Genomic DNA, 19564 nt, shown 5'->3' on the forward strand with positions numbered 1-19564 from the left:
AACTAATATTTGTGCTTTACTATTTTTACATAAATTTACCATCTTGCGACAAAATTGCAACTCAAGAAATAAAGTAAAATTTGGTTTATTGTTCTACTATTTCATCTTATGGCTAAAACAAATCTTCAAAACATATATAAGATTTAATATATATATATATATATATATATATATATATATATATATATATATATATATATATATATATATATATATATATATATATATATGATCGTATATATGATCGTATATATTTATATATACAAGAAAGGACATTTTTGAAAAAATACGTAATACATTGTTTTCTTGAAGGGACAGCGTCTAAATATTAATTGAGAGACATAATCCGTAAAACGACTTTAATTTAAACGATTTTAAATTTTGCCGATTTTATTTATTTATTTCTCAAGTGAATCAACAAGGTGTGTGAAACTGGTGTAATCCTCTTGTCTTTCCAGCAGAGAGCGCAGTTCTGCTTTTCCTCAGTTCGGAGCGCTCGGGTAGGTTTGTTCTCCTCTCGCTGACGAAGAGGAAGTAGAATATTCATCCTAGGGAATGACCAAAAGTCGTGGGCAAATCAAGACCAGTTTGTTTGTTTGTTTGAGTTGTTTCTCCACTTTTCGTCTTCAGCTCCTCGGCAGCTTTCAGAGAACTGAAGATGAACCGATTTTATAGTGTCTGATTTCGAGGACTGGAGGACATCCGCTGTCCGGCTAATCCTGCTAGCAGGCAGACAGTCTTAATGAATCAAGCCTTGATATTAAACATCATTGAAAGTTCATCAGAGAGATACACATACACCAACTGCATCATGACCGGTGAGTTTGTGTTATATTATGACATTCAAATGCATCTTAAATGGCTGGTTATTATTAGCCTAACTAGCAATATGATCAATCATGACCATTCTCTAACTTGACGACTGGACAATGTAGACAGCCCGGATCGATTCCTCGTAAATGGTCATTCCATGCATTTGTAATGGAACTGATTGTCTCTAACCCTTCTAGGTTGACATTTACATTATTATACATTAATAAGAGTGCTAATTGTGGTAGACTGGTTTGAATAAATTCTGCTGTTGTTGTGTGTTCTCAGTATTAAAACCTATTGATCAAACCCCCTTGTGATAATGGGAGGGAAAGCAAGAATGAATCATGATGCAGTTGTTTAGTTAAAACCAACCTGCTCATTGTGACTTTGTTTTTGGCAGATGATGTGATGTTAAATGTTCCAGTCATCCGGCAGCAATATCACTGGGACTGTGGGTTGGCATGTTCGAGAATGGTACTAGAGTAAGTTTGAAATGTAAAAAATGGTGTACTCCAAACTGTAATCTGCAATAGTTACTCCAATTATGAACATACACATTCTTGTTGTGGACAGATATTTACATCCAGTAAGTGAGGAGGAATTCCAGAGAGCATGTTTGGACTTGGAGTTCACAGAGAGCGTGTGGACTATTGACCTGGCTTATCTCATGTGTAAGATGGGAGTCAGGCATTGCTTCTGCACACAGACACTAGGTGTGGACAAGGGCTTCAGGAACCAGGTAAATTCATTTCCAACTCTTCTGCTGATCTTTTTTTTTTTTTTTTTTAAACATTTAGTATGATGCGTTGCTCATGGTCATGATTAGTGCTGTCTGCAAATTACTGTGATTAATTACAAGTGAAGTTTCACATGCTGCACAGGAAGTGTTGGGTGGCTTGCTCATTTTTCTGGAGAAATAAAGGAATATTTCACCCAAAAAATGATATTTTTCTCATCATTACTCACTGTCATGCAATCCCAGATGTGTATGACTTTGTTTCTTCTGCTGAACACAAATAAAGATTTTGAGAAGAATATCTCTACTCTCTACAATGCAAGTTAATGGTGACCAGAACTTTAAAGCTCCAAAAAGCACATAAAGACAGTATAAAAGTACTCCATATGCCTCCAGAGGTTAAGTCCCTGTCTTTAGAAGCGATAAGACAAGTGTGGGTGAGAACCCGATGAACATTTAAGTCCTTTTTAATACTATAAATTCTCCTCCCTGCCCAATAGGTGGCGATATGCACGAAGAATGTGAATCCCAAAAACAAAAGAATATCTCTTTAGAGAGAAGAGCAACATAGAGGGCTGTCTGAAAGTGGAAATTAATAGTAAAAAAAGGACTTCAATATTGATTTGTTTCTCAACCACACCTATCATATATCTTCTGAAGACATGGATTAAACTGCTGGAGTCGTATGGAATACTTTTATGCTGCCTTTATGTGCTTTTTGAGCTTCAGAGTTTTGATCACCATTCACTTGCATTGCTTGAACCTACATAGCTGAAATATTCTTCTAAAACTCTTAATTTGTGTTCTACAGAAGAAAGTCGTACACATCTGTGATGGCATGAGGTTGAGTAAATTATGAAATATTTTTTTTATTTTTGGTGTTGTTTTTTTATTGTTAAATGTGTTTAAAAAAAAAAAATCATTGATGAGCTGCAGTTTTAGTTTTTTGTTTCAAAGTATCATCCCTGACTCAAATTGTATGACTGACCACTTCGGCATCTGATTAATTTTTTCCTCTCCCCCTTCCTTAGTCCTTTTACAAAAAGCATTTTGACACGGAGGAGGACAGAGTGAATGAACTCTTTCTGAAGGCTGAAAGGAAAGGAGTCGTTGTGGAAAAAAGGTGAGGGCTTTTCCACATTTGTCACAAATTCTGTTCTGTGGAATATGCAGACACATTTTTAATTTCCAATTCCAGCATTTCCGACCTTTCATTACAAGGTTGTACCAAATCAAAAACCAGCAAGAAATGTGATCAGATGCCTCTCTTGTAGCTCTGTTACTGTTCAGGAGATCCAGAGCCACCTGGAGCAGGGTAATGTGGCCATCGTGCTTGTCAATGCAGTGGTGTTGGTGTGCGAGCTGTGCTCCACGCCTGTCAAATACTGCTGTTTCCTCCCGTGGGTCAGAAGTGTTTCTGCAGGAAGCCAGATTACCAGGGCCACTTCGTGGTGGTGTGTGGATTTAACCGCAAGACCGGCAGCATCTTCTACAACAATCCGGCTTACTCAGATCGTATGTATTTTGACGTTGACATATGGCAGTAACATTATAGCTATTTGTCTCACGTTGTCGTCTCTTTGATTGATAGGTGTGTGCTGCACAAGCTTTAGTAATTTTGAAGAGGCAAGACAGAGCTATGGAACGGATGAGGACATTTTATTCATCTACAAAGATGGCTGAGGCTTTCACAATGACTTCTTCTGAACAAACATAAATTCGAAACGCACCCCTTGTATCCACTGTGGTTGGCTGGGTAGCATTCGCCAGCAGGTACAAGCACTGCTGGTCAATAGCAGGTAGTATGTGTCAACTCTGCTATGGTCCTCATCAGAGCTATAGCATCGCACAAAACATTACTATGGTGCTAAATCGGTCACAGAATGATAGGTTATGAAATGTTAACACAGAAAGGAAAGGGAGATGAAATAATTATTTAGCTAAGCTAAGTATATGTAACTAAATGTGGACATATATTTTTTAGCTACACCTTGTATGATTTATGTAGTATCAGCTACTGTCACACAGTTAGAGGTAAAGGAATGTATAAAATGTTGATGTAACGACTTTCTCAAATGTTTGTCTAGGGTAGCAGTAAAAATGAATGGGATTATATATATTTTTTGTATGTAATTTGCCTCTAGTAAGACAGAGTCTTACTAGAGTAACTGTGTTACTGTGTAAGAATAGTTCACCTTACTCACCTCATGCCATCCATGATGTGTATTTCTTCTGCAGAACAGAAATTAAGATTTTAGAATATACATATATATATTTTAGCTCTGTAGGTCCATACAATGTAAGTGAATGGTGAACAAAACTTTGAAACTCCTAAAAGCACATAAAGGCAGCATAAAAGTAATCAATGCCTTCTGAAGCCATCCAGTCTGTTTTGGGTGAGAACCAGACCAAAATAAGACCAAAATACACTTCCTAATGCTTGATGTCTTATTGATTACTTTTTCTTTTTCTTCCTTTGTGGTTTTTGGAGCTTCAAAGTTCAGACCACTGTTCACTTGCCTTGTATGGACCTGCAGAGTTGAGATATTCTTCTAAAAATATTTATGTTGGCAGAAGAAAGTCAGTCATACACATTTAGGATGGCATAAAATGTTTGGGTGAACTATCCATTTAAGGGTGTGTAATTAAACATGAATGATTTAAATTATTGTGAAAGAGAGAAACAATTTTAAAAACTCAGGTAACATGTTAAATTCAGAATGCTAAATTGTGTCCCACTATTGGGAAAGAAACATTTCATAGGTGCAATACATTGTCTTGATTCACTTCTCCGGGGATTTCCTCAAGAACAAAATCACCTGGATGCCACTCATAACCTCATGTAATGTAGCAAGTGTGAATGTGGCTGCTTAGTGTTTGACTCTGGCTGAATTGTAAACCTTGATCATAAAGTACACATAAAGCTTGCACAACTATCTTAAACTCGCACCATTATACGACTGAGAAATTCTCTGTGTAAAATTACATTATTACGTTTTAAAATTCTAGTAATTATACTGTGTTGGTGTAATTCATAGTAGCCACACTATATGTTAATGCCGCCAGAAGAGAAAAGGAACACCTCATTCTGCTTAATCTCAAGAGATATACTGTCCAGTGTTTTGTAGAATAGAGTTGTGTGCCATTTGATATAGTCAGTGGTGTGAAGGCTTTGCTGTTTGCTATCTTGTAAACACAATATGACCACTTAGTGGTCTTTGATGATGGTTAGTTGAAAATGTCTGATGAATAAAAAACTTGCTCTATAGTGCTCGAACAGCCATAATTATGTATTATTTAATCTTTGATCATTCAGGTTAAAATTTTTAAGGTATTCCATCAGCGTGTGCTTTTTTTTTTTAAATAACAAGGAATGTTGATATGGCAAACTTTATTTTTTATGAAATACATAGTTGCGTTTATGAAAATAAAATAAAAGTCGGATTTGTATTTTAATCATAAATGCCTACTTTCATTATTGACCTGAGAATAAAATTATAAAATACATAAATCATGCAGTTATTTTGCTAAATTCAAGTACAGAGACAAGATCATCCACTGGTCTTATCCCTTGTGAAGATGTGTGGATCTCCAGCTTCCAGACTGGACTTTCAGGAGAAAGTTTGTCACTCCTTAATAATGCTGGGTTTGAAGTCATGCCGGACAGCTTTGGTCAGCTCCTCTGCATACATTTCATACCTTCCTGTCATCTATGGAGAGATCCATGTTTCATATATGAGAATTGCACACAGACACTACAAAGAGACAGTCAAGATCCAGTATTCATAGGACATGGACAGCTGTGCCAAGACTCTTGTATTGAGAGTCAAGAGATTCAACGGAAATGGAAGGGAGAAAACCTCCCTCTGCTTGATCAATGATAGATCTCTCAGATATGAATTATGAAGTGCTTGCATCCCACCTTGAAGGACCATTTGTCTGCGATCTGGCGATTTAGGTTCAAGTCCATCTCTGTCACCAACAGACCATCACGGGTTCGGGACAGTCCTGGGGATCTGCTGCCGTCGGGTGCAGCTACATAGCTGGAGCCATAAAAGTGACCAAAGTCATGATGCGCTACAGACAGGGTACAATGGAAACCAAAGACAAAATATACCACTGATGTTATTGGTCACTGGCAAAAACTGTAGAGATTGACAAATATCATGTTTTTACTTACAATACCGATACTGATTATTTTAACGTTTGTGTCTGATAACTGATATGCAGGATACATTTTGATTTGATTGATCTGCTATTTGACACAAAATAATTATTAGACTACAGCAATAAAAGCATAATAGACTTTATGAATGCATCAATAATATTAACAGCACCATTTACCTTTAGATCCAAAATGAGAGAACCAATAACTAATTTAAAGGGGTCATAACATGCCATTTTTTTTATTTTAATATGTTCCTTGAGGTTCACTCATAATATTAATGTGCACAAAAAAGTAATATATTTGTAAAACATGACCATTTTCCATCCTCATTCTGACTCTCTGTCAGAAACGCTGATGTGGAGGAAATAGAAAAGTCATTTTGGCAACTTGGTTTCAACAAATGCTCTTTTTGCAGTGAGGAGGAAGTTTTTAGTTCTGAAACTTACAGTATGTTTCATTAGTTCAATTACCTCTTAAATGTTAAAAGATCAAGGATTGTTTTTCCTCATGTTTTGACCCCTTTTAAGAAGAAATGTGTGAATATCGATGTAAAATATCAGTCAAACCCATCAGTCTTTCTCCAGACTGTGACAGGGTGGAGGGTGGGTCCGTGTCGTCGTTCTACACACCCGGTCCCTTATCAGGCTAATTAAGCCTCTGAGAGGGATAAAGGCTGACTGCGGATGGTGATGCGACAGAGAGAGAGATCATTTACGGGCAGCTGTCTGTCATATGTATGTGTTTGTGTCCTTTTGGTTTAAGTTCTTAAATATAATTTATATTGTCAAGCCAGTTCTCGCCGCCTCCTTCCCATTAAATCCTTTACACTGGTGCCGAAACTCTGGAAGGAGGAGGAATATGCCGTAGTGGAGTTCTCGCCGCTAACATCCACCCCAACGGAGCAGCCGTGGCCATCTGCTGGGGGGACGGAGGAGCCCGGCCGCCTGGAAGCGGAGGAACGGCCGCCGACCGCGAGGGGAGAAGGGGCTCCTAGCCGACCGCCTGGAGCCTGCATAAATGACACTGCAATGTGTTGGATCACATACACTACCCACCAGGCCTCAACTCCAACATACTTTGCGACAGAAAAATAGGCTTTTAGTTTAAACTCCAATGAATGTGGAAAAACATTTCCCAAAATGTTGTTTTAAATATATGAAATCTGTGGAGCGGCAAGTACATTAACGACGAGCACGTACTGTAGCTCCCCTCTTATTCTCATTTTGACGACTCTACAAACAGTATATGTTTGTGGCTTGCATCTGTGTGAACCAGATAATGTTACAGACTGGTTGCACATGTAAAACAGGAGAGGTGGGAGCGTTGTGTTCAGGTTGAAGGCTAATGCAACAGTAATAAGGGCTGAAAGGTAGAACTGAGCCCTGACAGTCCTGAGCTTTAGGAACACGACACCTCCGAACATGGTCCCGTCTTCACCCTGTCAATGATACACATGGTAGATTGACAGAGAGATACTGCAATCCTTATATATGCTGACACAAGGATACACTAAGCTCTGGGAAAGAGCCAGGGAAATTAACGTATGTATACATGAGGGAATTAAGTCTAGGTTTTGTCTTAAGGTCAAGAGTGGCATCTATGAGTGACTCGAGTGAAATGCATATAAGCTGATATGCTTATTACATGGCCCTCTTAAATACTAGATTCACTAATCTGTATATTGTAAATTCCTACATGGCTACCTACCTAGTATTATGCATTTTGTATCACTTTCTTCGTACATAATACATTTGATTCAAATGAATAGTTCATGCCCATTTACTTAGTTATTTGATAAGTAGCCATGTAATAAGAGATATGTATAAATAATATAAATATAAATATATATATATTCAGTTGAAGTCAAAAGTTTACATACACTTGGGTTGAAGTCATTAAAACTAATTATTTTGACTCCACAGATTTAATATTAGCAAACTATAGTTTTGGCAAGTAATTTAAGTTTAATTTAGGCAAGTAATGTAGTAATTTTTTAACTACTTTGTGCATGACATGAGTAATTTTTCCAACGATTGTTTACAAACAGATTGTTTCACTTTTAATTGACTACTGTATATCACAATTCCAGTGGATCAGTAGTTTACAGAAATGATGTCAAGCTTTTAGCAAATTAGCTTCTGAAAGGTGGTGTACTGAATTGGAGGTGTACCTGTGGATGTATTTTAAGGCCTATCTTCAAACTCTGTGACTCTTAGCTTGACATCATGAGAAAATCAAAAGACCAATACCTCAGAAAACAAATTGTGGTCCTCCACAAGTCTGGTTCATCTGTACAAACAATAGTACACAAGTATCAACACCATGGGACCATGCATCCATGATACCGCTCAGGAAGGAGACACATTCTGTCTACAAGAGATGAACGTAGTTTGGTGCGGAAAGTGCAAATCAATCCCAGAACAACAGCAAAGGACCTTGTGAAGATGCTGGAGGAAACAGGTACACAAGTATCTATACCCACAGTAAAACGAGTCATATATCGACATAACCTGAAAAGCTGCTCAGGAAGGAAGAAGCCACTGCTCCAAAACTGCCATTAAAAAAGCCAGACTACAGTTTGCAAGATCTTACTTTTTGGAGAAATGTCCGCTGGCCTAATTACTTTTTTTTAATTTATTTTTTACTGTTTGGCCATAATGACCATCGCTATGTTTGGAGGAAAAAGGATGAGGATTGCAAGCCGAAGATCACCATCCCTACCGTGAAGCATGGGGGTGGCAGCATCATGTTGTGGGGGTGCTTTGCTGCAGGAGGGACAGGTGTACTTCACAAATCATATGGCATCATGAGAAAGGTAAATTATGTGAATATATTGAAGCAAGACATCAGCCAGGACAACAAAATCAAGGTACTGGAGTGGCCATCACAAAGCAATGACCTCAATTCAATAGAAAATTTGTGGGCAGAACTGAAAAAGCGTGTGCGAGCAATGACGCCTACAAACCTGACTCCAGTTACACCAGTTCTGTCTGGAGGAATGGGACAAAATTTCAGCAACTTATTGTGAGAAGCTTGTGGAAGGCTACCCACAAAGATTGACCCAAGGTAAACTATTTAAAGGCACCAAATACTTACAAAGTGTATGTACATTTCTGACCCACTGGGAATGTGATGAAAGAAATAAAAGCTGAAATAAATAATTATCTCTACAATTATGCTGACAGTGACAGCATAATTGTAGAGATAATTATTTATTTCAGCTTTCAGGGTGCAAGGCCGGTGCTGAATCAGCTGATCAGCGGGAGAGCGAGACAAAGGGGAGCCAGAGATGCCAGTTCAAGAGAGAGAGAGAGAGAGAGAGAGAGAGAGAGTGAGAGAGATGCACGCAGCCGCTCTGCATGTGTGTCTGTCCTTGTTTTATGCTGTTTTAAGTTCATTTATATCATTAAAGTTTGTTGACAGTTCAGCCGGTTCCCGCCTGCTGCTTGCCCACGTTTACCTGTTACACTGACATTTCACATTCTTAAAATAAAGTAGTGATCCTAACTGACAGTAAATGTTTTCTATGAATAAATGTCAGGAATTATGAAAAACTGAGTTTAAATGTAAACTTTTGACTTCAGCTGATATGTATTTATATATATATATATATTTATTTATTTTATTTTTTTTGCACAAGTCTTAGGTGCATTATATTTTTCACAAAAACCTTTGTCTTAAAACTGTTATTTTATATATTCTGCCTTAAGTGTATCAGTAGGATATAACAATTTTAAATTTCAACATTCCCTTTGCTAATAGAATTGAATAGAAAATCAAGCCCGGATCTCTACATCGAGTCAGTCTGTGATTACATCAAGTGACAGAAGCAACTGAGACAGAATAAATATATAGAAGAACTGTGGCAAATTCTTCTAGAAGCTTGGAACATCCTATCTGCCAACAACCAAGAACAACTGTGTCCAGGAGTACCTAGGAGAATTGGGGCTTTTTTAAAGGCAAAGGTGTTCACACTGAATATTGATTTAGCTTTTTTAAGTTTACTGGACTTTGTATGACATTAATTGATAAAGAAAAACTATTTATAAGACTATCTTGGAAGACATCCTCACTATGCAACATTATTCACAAGTGCCTAAAACTTTTGCACAGTACTTGAGTGTGTGTACGTATGTATGAACATATACACATACATATTAGATAACAAATACCTACACACATGTTCAAAATAGGTTAATAATTACCTTTCTTTCCATCCCCAGATGTGAACTCATTCTTGTAATACTCCTGGAAAAGACAAATCAATATCAGGAACTAAATGAAACCACACTTGCCCAGAGAAACACCAGTAGAGGGCAGCATAAAACACAGATCTGGACCTCTGACAATTTCCCATGTGAGGTATGTGAAAACTGTATGATTATAGAAATAAAGTTCCCTTTAAACCAATTTAAAGATAATTGGTTTACTGTGTCTACTTTTGAAAGTCATTGAGAAGTCATTCTTCTAAGATACTAAAGAGCACTAACAGAGTCCAGACTCAACTGAGCCAGGAAAAAGCAGGGCACTTGTGTGATCAACTTGTTGTTTCATCTGCTTAACATTATTTGCAGCTTGGCATTTAATCCTTTTGGAATTATTTTCATGTGCGTCTCTAATCATATTAGTTGATTTATCTTATATATACAGTTTACTTAAGTTGTGGTTGTGATGTTATCGAAGTATAAACACTGCACATTTGGGGCCAATGGGACATTTTCTAGGAAATTCTGTGCAAGTTTTAGTAAGTATGAAATGCAGTCGTTTATGTAAGTTCTTAGTGGAATCTTAAACACTCACCTCATTTTCATGATTTTATACACAATTATTCTGCCTTGCAAAGGCAAAATGCAGTAACTACACATTTTTGTCAAAACTGATGTATAATCAAAATTGAGTCTCTGACAAATGGGGTGGAATTAACTATGCACAGATTTAGAGAAAACAGATTGAGACTATTTTATTATCACATTTAACTAGACTTTCAGTGGTGGTGTAATTAATGTGTTTTGTCTTTATAGGGCAGTATTAGACAATGCATTGCACGTACCGTGCCCACGCGGTTGATGGCACAGGTGAAGCAGTGGTTTGCGATAGCAGCGTTTCTGGCCTCAATTGGCCACATTGGTTCACTGTAATGCAAAACCAGCATCAGTATGAGGGAATACAGGCCCAGTGTTATTCCTGTGAAAAGAGTTCAACGGAACAACCTTATACCTGAGCGCTCCAACTGTGGCTGCTGGGTTAAAGATGATCTCGGCCCCATGCATGCTGTACATTAACCAGTTGAGAGGGTGGTGCCGGCCGTAGCAGATATTAATGGCAATCTTTCCAAACTGTGTCTGGAAGACCGGGTGACCCGTGTTGCCTTCCATGTAATATGTCGACTAATCAGAGAAATTAAAACAAGGTCAGTTTAACAGACACTTTATGTAAACATAGCATCATAATAATGCAAGAAAGCAACACTTAAAACATGCAGACTTTTGCAGGGTTTTTCCTGCATAGAGAATTATGAGGCGACCGCCTCTAACAAAATTTGTGCCGCCTCCGAATGTCGAGCGAAATTCAGGCAGGCAGTCAAGTGCACAGATAGACCCCAAGTGGTGCTCAATCACCTGCCCTATTTCACTAGATAAGTCATTTCTTTTTTAAATATATATATATTTAAGTTTTTATTTAAAATTGGCCCTTGGCATCAATTCTCAATTAAACGTGTGCCCGACATCTGCATTTAAGTTGTAATTCTGCGAATATAAAAAATGTCCATAGAGTCAGCAGAACTTAGGCAATAGCCCTCTATTAAGCTTAACAACTAGCAAGCTAATCAGGCATTGGCTCTAAATAGTGTCGTGCAGGGTTGGAAATGCCCCCAAAACTCAATATTTGAATTGCTTCTGTTTGAATAGTTTTTTAATATTGATAACATAGTTAATCCTCTGTGGTCACCGGAGGCGCCGGCACGATCACCTGACTTTTTCCCTGATAACAGCAGAAAGTAATACTTCGTAATTTTTGGTCATACAGATAAGACATCATTCGAAACAATAAATGGTTTACTTTAGTTTGTGTACACTCACAATAACATCAAAACGTTGTGGTTTTGTAAAATAAAGAAATCATACAGGATGTGCTTTCTGCCGTCTCGGTCTCTGTGAACTTCTGTCTGGAGCGCGTCACAAAAATGAACCGAAACTCAGCGTATACTTGCCTTGCAGACATGAGAAATATGTCTGTAGAAAGCTTGTACTGTCTACTTTTAAATGAACCAATTTAAATCGAAAACAAATATTCTCTGATTGTGTAATCTGTATGAAACCAACAAGAGGTACAATCTTTCCCGTTTGAGCTCATTATGGTTTTTGGAAGAAGACACGCTGTGAATTTACCTCAGAAGAAGAGAGTGATTCAATACGGCCTTTCTAAAACAAAAAGTGTCTCACAAAAGTAAATTTTGTGAGCAAAAATTTGAGTCTACAAAATCTATTATGTGTTTCATGGCCTTATTTCAGTGACTTAAAAATGACTAACCATGCATAATCTTGATTTTCTCAAAAATGCAAACATGAACATCTCGTGTTTGGAGGCTCTTATGTTACAACACTGCTGAGAAAGTGATGCAGTTTATTTATTAAATTTGTTTCTTATTCATGCTTGACACGATGACTAAAATCATGTCAACTGTATCTGGGCAAAATGTTGTATTGTTATCTCAAAGCAAGTTATGGCATTTGGAACAAAGGTAGCCTTTTTTTATCAAAAGTCCAAAAAACTCTCTTAAATAGTTTTTTACTATAAATTCTCCTCCCTGTTTAGTAGGTGGTGATATGCACAAAGAATGTGAATCACCAAAAACTAAATAAGAACTCTTAGGAAACTCTTTGGTTTGAAAGTGGAAATTCATAGTAAAAAGTACTTAAGTATTGCTTTTCTCACACACACCTATCATATAACTTCTGAAGGCATGGATTTAACCATTGGAGTCTTATGGATTACCTTTATGCTGCCTTTATGTGCTTTTTGGGGTTTCAAATTTTGGTCACATTCACTTGGACCTACAGAGCTGAAATATTCTTTTAAAAATCTTTGTTTGTGTTCAGCAGAAGAAAGATAGTCACACATCTGGGATGGCATGAGGGTGAGTAAATGATAAGAGAATTTTCATTTTTGGGTGAACTGTCCATCCCTTTATCTAACTAAGCCAGAAAGTCTATTCGGGTTGACCAGCTGGACCAGCACCAAGTCAACACTTGTGTAAACCAGCTATAATAATCTTAAAATGGTCCTTTCATTAAGGCTCCAATGGTATTCTTTAGAAATAGCACCTTTTCATAATCTTTTGATATTGATCAACATAGATGCGATCAAAATGTTCTGTTATTTTCCTGAAAGCAACTCAATAAAACTGTTTCTTTGATCTGACTCTTATGGGCACATTTCCTTTATTATAGGTTATTGGGAAGAACATTGTCACAGTGTGGAATGGATTGAAGGAACAATTTGTTACTGGGAAAACTGCCCAGCAGGGGAGCAATCAAGGACTCTCAACCACTGTGACCATGAAGGGCAGATACATACAAAGACACAAATACAAGCACAAACTTGTTTTACCTGGAGGTGGGCAAAAACACCCAACATGCTAGAAAAAATCTCTGAAATGAAGACTTTCTGAGTCAGACATACTGAACAGGAACTATACCAACTTTTCGCTGGTGCAAGTATCAAATAAGATTTAGACATTCACATGTGAAGTCCTACAAACACAACAAATGGCAGTGCAAAATACAGATAAATTCAACTTAGGTTTAATAAAATTAGGAAAATGTGATATATACTGTAATCAGAGATGGAACTTTAGCTGTGTTTTGTCACACAGAGTGTTGTTTGACTGTTAATCAGAGTGTGAAACTGACCTCGTTGAAGTCTCCCACACGGGGAATGTGATTCTTCCGTGATTTGCCCAGAATATTGCCATTATTGGACACCACTACTGCAGTGTTCCACACCGTTCCACCATGGATCTCATCACGCTCCAGGATGGGAGACACCACCACCATGTTGTATTTTTTGGCCAGCTACAAAATTAAAATTAAGCACAAATGTTTGGGCTATACCAGTAATGGCTGCTGTAAGAAGAAAAAGGCAGTAAGCTGTATATCATGGAGTATTTATGAATTTAAAACAAAAATGACCAACTAATAGGTGATTTTTTTTATTTGAATCAAACCTGTTAATTTAGATGTTAGCACAAAAAGCAAATTTTTACAGCATTTGTGGCATAATATTGATTACCACAAAAAATCTTTTCAAATCATCCCTCCTTTTCTTTAAAAAATTTTTTTTAAATCGAGGTTATAGTGAGACACTTACAATGGGAGTGAATGGGGCCAATTTTTTCATTTTATAAAAGCACTTACATTAATTCTTCTGTTACAACTCATGTATTATTTGAGCTGTAAAGTTTTAAAATGGTCTTTTTTTTTACATTAGTTTTAGGGGTTGTTGATATTACATCGTCATGGCAACGAAGTTGTAAAATGTAACTTTATATAGAACTTTACGCAGAAAAAGGTTAGTAAGCAGTTTTATCACACTTACGTCATGTTAACATGCATATTGTCAATGTCTTGTGGCTATACTTTTGAGTGTATTTTAATGTTAAAAAATTGGCCCCCATTCACTGTAAGTGCCTCACTGGAACACAGATTCTGCTTTTTGTAAAGGACGGGCAAGTCAAAAATTATATTTGGTGGTAGTCAACATTATGCCACAAACACTGTCAATTGAGCTTAACTTTTATTGACCCAGGAATATTCCTTAAGTTATTTTATTATTTTTTTGTGCAGGGCAAAACATTTTTTTATTTATTTTTATTTTTAACGTCTGATATAGTTGTTATTGTTCATGTCTATGCCAATGTATACATAATATTGCATAAAATATGAAGTATGTAATTATTTAGATTGAGAATTTATTTGAATTACAAAAATGCCCTTAAATCAATTTCAGGGGGAAAATATTAATGGAATATGAATGAAAAAGTTCATTTTTGATACTGGGAAAGACCAAAACAAAACTTGTATTAGAACTATAATATAAAACAAATATAATATTGGCATTATAATATTATTACTAATTTAGTGTTAGAAATTGCATCTGAGGGCATTTTTGTGAAAAGATAGACAAAGTCTCTCTGTAAATAGACAGAGAACATCTAATTCCTCAGAGTTCAATGTCAGAAGATTCCACAGTTACGTGCTGCAGAGCTCATCGGTCTGTGGCTCTTGCTGTGGTCAGTATGTCCCATTCCCCTCTCTGGGCTTAACCTCCTGCTACTTCCATAAACAAATCACCAGCCTCAAAGCAGCTGCACAGCACTACACCAGTTACGACAAACATGTACGATTTCAAAATTAACTCCCTTAACAATTGCACAATGGAATAAAACAATCCAATCCATGCTAATGGGAAAAACTTCCTCTACTTGAATTTGTGGGGTGAAGACATACATAAATTAATTAATTATCTGGGGACAAAGGTATTTTTTTTTTTTTACTATATATCCAAAAGTCACAACAACAGACTAAGCAATAAGCTACAAGAGACTGTCTTACGTTCAGTGATTATACCATGGCTAAGGGGCGTTCATAATGTCAGTTGTTTTATACACAACCTTACAACATTTTTGATATTTCATTTCAAAGGGCAATTGTCTTTTAACTAGATACTCTACCAGATGTTGATCTGTTGCTTATTGTCATATAAATGTTAGAGAAAGACAAATGACATGATCACTTTTGACACCCACCTATTCAAACCCTACCTGAACACAAAAGCGTGTGGTGAGTCCATCTTCAGCCGATTCGGCAAACTCTGTCCAGGGCTGCTTCTCTCTTGTACAGAGAGCAAAAGGCATCGCTATGGGTGGAGGACACAGAGGAAATGATCAGTGTTGGATAATCCACTACAAATGACTAATTACCTCTGTAAATTGTAATCAGATTACTTTACTGATTACTTAATGGAAAAAGTAGCTACATTATTATTTCATATACTTTTGAGTTACTTTCTAAAACACTTAATTGAAAGCATTTGTTTTTCTGCTCAATTAATTTGAAATAATGTCTTTATTTCCTACTTTGTTATTGTTGTTTATCCCTTCGCCTGTCACAGAAACACAGACGTACATATGAACATAATACATGTTTTAGATCTATTCTAAATAATAAGCTATTATTTTAGAAACGTGTAACCCAAGTAATGTACTTAAAGGGATGTTCTAAGCTAAATCGACAGCATTTGTGACAATGTTGAGTACCACAAAAATTTAAAATGTATACATTGAAAGTGAATGTGGCCAATTTTTGGGGGGTTAAAACCGAAATGTGAAGTTTATAATTTTATAAAAGCACTTGCATTAATTCTTCTGTTAAAACTCATGTATTGTTTGAGCTGTAAAGTTGTTTAAATCGTAATTTTTACAGCTATTTTCTCATCCAACACAGGAAATGATACTCAGTGTTTTCCCCAATAGATGTCATTATTACGAGCTCAAAGTTTTATTTATTAGTACAAGTTCAATCTCTCTAAATGGACTCTCTGGGTGTCCAATAAAACTTTGTTTGTTTGCTAAGAGAGAGGATAAGGAGTACCGTGGATACATTTATGGTCTTATCTTTCATTAACATTTGTTTTGTTTAGAGCAGGGCAAAATTATTATTGTTTACATGGCATGAAAAAATTACTATCAAAGCAAACACACATCATAGACTTGCATGGAAACACAGGAAACCAGTGGACAAAAGGGTGTGCTGACATTCCAAGGGGTCAGGGGTTTACGAGAGGTGGTGGTTAAGGGGGTTCAAGCTTGGGCAACGGGACCCAATGGGACCCAGTGGGCCTCGACTGACATTTGAGATGCCTAGAGAGATTATAATTGGAGTATGTGATTCCCATTCCTCCGCATGCATCCCCACAGCACGTCACAGCCAACACAAACAGAGGTTCTGCGACCCAGCTTAAAACTTCGTCACTACAGTCATGCTGCACTCCGCTGATGTAAACCAGATTCTGCTGATGTCTTCGTGGGCATGTAACATCACTGAAGGCCAAGAGGTCTTCTGATCATATATGCACTGCTCATAAATAAGCAGAGTAATTAGATTGTAGACAACAGAAACAGTTTACAGATAGATGTGGAGTAAAAAATTAAATGCTTGACTTGAATGTGGGTAAATGGTTAAGTGTTGAGCAATGGCAGCAATGTACTGGAGTGTGACATGCTATATTAATCTAAATCTAATTAGAACAACATTTCATTTAGAATTATTTATGGGTTCGTATTAATTGAGATACTACATGGAATATTAATACTTTTTTAATTATTTTGTCGTACCAAAGTTATACAAGTCCCCTTGAAGTTCAAAATGTGGGGGCAAAAAATGCCCCAGTTTCTGATTTTTTTTATACCATATGATAAAGTTCTTAAAAATCTACTCTAAGAGTAGCAATTTAAATTTGAATAACATAATGACAGTACATTTTTATATGTTCAGAAACAAATGCCATCACCAACATAAAAAATGACCACTTTTTGTAAAAGTTCATCTGTCGCAAGCCCATTTATTATTTTTATTTTTTTTATAAATTGTTTTATAATGTGAAATATTTGCTGTGTGCTTATATTGCACAATGTGTAGTTTGGCTGACCAATTAAAGACAACAAACTGCAACCACAATTTCAACAACTATTAATGTTGCATTTAACACAAGAAGATTGTATACACTTCATATTACACCTGAGAGCTACTGTATAAACTCCAGATGTATCTTTGAGACAGTCCTGATTTCAGTAGAAAGAGAGCCTTTTGGTCATGTGTGTATGTGTGTGTGTGTGTGTGTGTGTGTGTGTGTGTGCTCACTCCAGGCTTCTTGGAAGCACACTATGTTGACCCCACACATAGCCGCCACTTCTACCATCTCACCCACTCGCTTGTGCAGAGCTGTGATCTATAAAGGCAAAATAGGAATATGAAGCCAAGAGAGAGAATAGTGTGATAGCTTCAAACCAGTCAAACACAACACATTTGTTTTATCAGTTTATAATGTTACCTGGCCATTATGAGTAGCTTTTGTGTATGCCAAGATCTCCACCGAAATAATGTTGAGACTACTCCTGCGTGTTATGTCTTTGTCTCACCTGTTCAAGCACAGGGGCATCGGTGGGTAGCACTATCTTGTTCTGAATTAGTCCCACACGGACACTCCTGGGTGGTCTGAGCTGCTCTGGCGCTGCTTCAAACACATAACCCTTCAGATCGAAATCTTGCTCTGCTGCAGCATCTATTGCCCTCTTGGGAAGGCTCAGCATCCTGAAATTTATTTACAAAAGGTAACAAGACATTTCCCATGGTAAATTATTTTGAGACAGAAGTTGATTAATTGTAATCAATCATAATAAAAATGTAAACAAATAAATAAAGTGAATTTGTTGAATTATTTTCTTGAACTTCAAGTTGTTGTTATGAACAACATTCCATTGTTTGATCAACATTAAGCAATAACAGCTTCCTGGACTTCAAAAATTATGCTTTACTTAAAAATGTAAGAATTATGAAAATTAAAACCATGGAACAGGTTATAAAATACTGGGAGCTATATTGTCGAATAAAATTAATGAATGTTAATTACGTAAATTGTGATAAAATGTCAACCCAGTGAACCCGTTAGTTGAAGAGAGTGACGTCATTGATATGCCCAGAGACCCCTTATGGTCAAAGTCCACCATAAATCGTTTACTTAAATTAAACATTTACAATTTACGGTTACAATTGTTACGAACGACACAAGGGGTCTGGAAAAATAGAATTCCAGGAAAATAAAATAGCTTCGATCCTCACTGTACCGTTTGTAAACAGACTGAAATGTCAAGGGCCGTTCAACACCGAACGCATTTTGTGTCAGTCAACGTTGTTTTAAAATAGTTTTCCCATGTAAACATATACTTAGCCCGCGTCTCGCTTTTTTTCTTCTTCTTCGTCAGCGTCTCGTTTTTTAGACGCCGTGTCATGTAAAGTGCATCTCTAGCACCTGCAATCTGACTTCTTTATTTGCGTTGCACTGCATCTAGCATTTTTAGCGCAAGAACGTGTTCGGTATGAACGGCCCCATAATCCTGTTAGTCTCTAAAATTTTGAAAAGTTTAGCTTGTTTTGCTTTAGTGTTAATAAGAGTACATCAAGTTCAGCTGTCGCATACAACTGTACCAAGCGTTATTATTGACCTCTGGGATTTGTAGTTTTTGACTATCTTTGGAGTCTGTCTCTGACTTACTTCAACTCTTGTCCGAACAACAGTCTCCTGACCTCTTTGAGCTCTACTTCTGGTAGATGTGCTTCCAGTATCTTCTCCATGGATTCAAACTCATTTGCAGACATTTTGAACAGAAGTGCTCTCTCTTGCGCTCAATTTGCAGAAAGAGTGAATCCTGTTATGATTCAGATGCACCTCCTCTCAAATTACTGTTTAACCATTGCATTTTTCAGCTCTTTCGCAATCTGACCATGACAGAGTGTCCAAGTGGTACCTGCACGTGGGTACTATTCACAAGTCAATTTTTCTGTAGACATTGTGGACATTACCGTTTTAGTTTCAAGTATACCTTACTAGGTAACAGGAAAAACAGGCTTCTCTTCAGAAAACAAAACATTTTACAGCACAGTAGCCCATAAACCATTTCACCAATGTAAACAAAACAAAGGAATTAGAACGGTCCTGTGGCCTGTCACAGAGCAGGATTATTTACTTTCATCCAAAGCGAAATACAAAATAGGAAAACACATCTTAAG

At 36.9% G+C, this 19564-nt stretch overlaps 2 protein-coding genes across 2 annotated transcripts; one reads left to right on the forward strand and one right to left on the reverse strand.

Annotated features, from left to right (window-relative positions):
• The first annotated feature begins 499 nt into the window (after positions 1–499).
• LOC127630663 (protein GUCD1-like) lies at positions 500–4747 on the forward strand. The gene is given in 7 exon segments (XM_052108301.1): positions 500–818; positions 1214–1295; positions 1387–1552; positions 2581–2672; positions 2824–2948; positions 2951–3064; positions 3141–4747. Coding segments are annotated over 7 exon segments (747 nt in total). The 5' UTR covers positions 500–742; the 3' UTR covers positions 3233–4747.
• Positions 4748–4936: 189 nt separating this feature from the next.
• LOC127630662 (beta-ureidopropionase-like) lies at positions 4937–19469 on the reverse strand. The gene is made up of 10 exons (XM_052108300.1): positions 19050–19469; positions 17917–18088; positions 17639–17726; positions 15541–15635; positions 13631–13792; positions 10935–11104; positions 10768–10849; positions 9923–9965; positions 5472–5626; positions 4937–5259 (listed from the first exon to the last, which is right to left on the reverse strand). Exons 1-10 carry the CDS (start codon positions 19151–19153, stop codon positions 5176–5178), a joined length of 1155 nt encoding a protein of 384 aa, XP_051964260.1. The 5' UTR covers positions 19154–19469; the 3' UTR covers positions 4937–5175.
• Between the last annotated feature and the right edge of the window lie 95 nt (positions 19470–19564).

The sequence above is a fragment of the Xyrauchen texanus genome, chromosome 37, assembly GCF_025860055.1.
Source record: "Xyrauchen texanus isolate HMW12.3.18 chromosome 37, RBS_HiC_50CHRs, whole genome shotgun sequence".
Lineage (NCBI taxonomy): Eukaryota > Metazoa > Chordata > Actinopteri > Cypriniformes > Catostomidae > Xyrauchen > Xyrauchen texanus.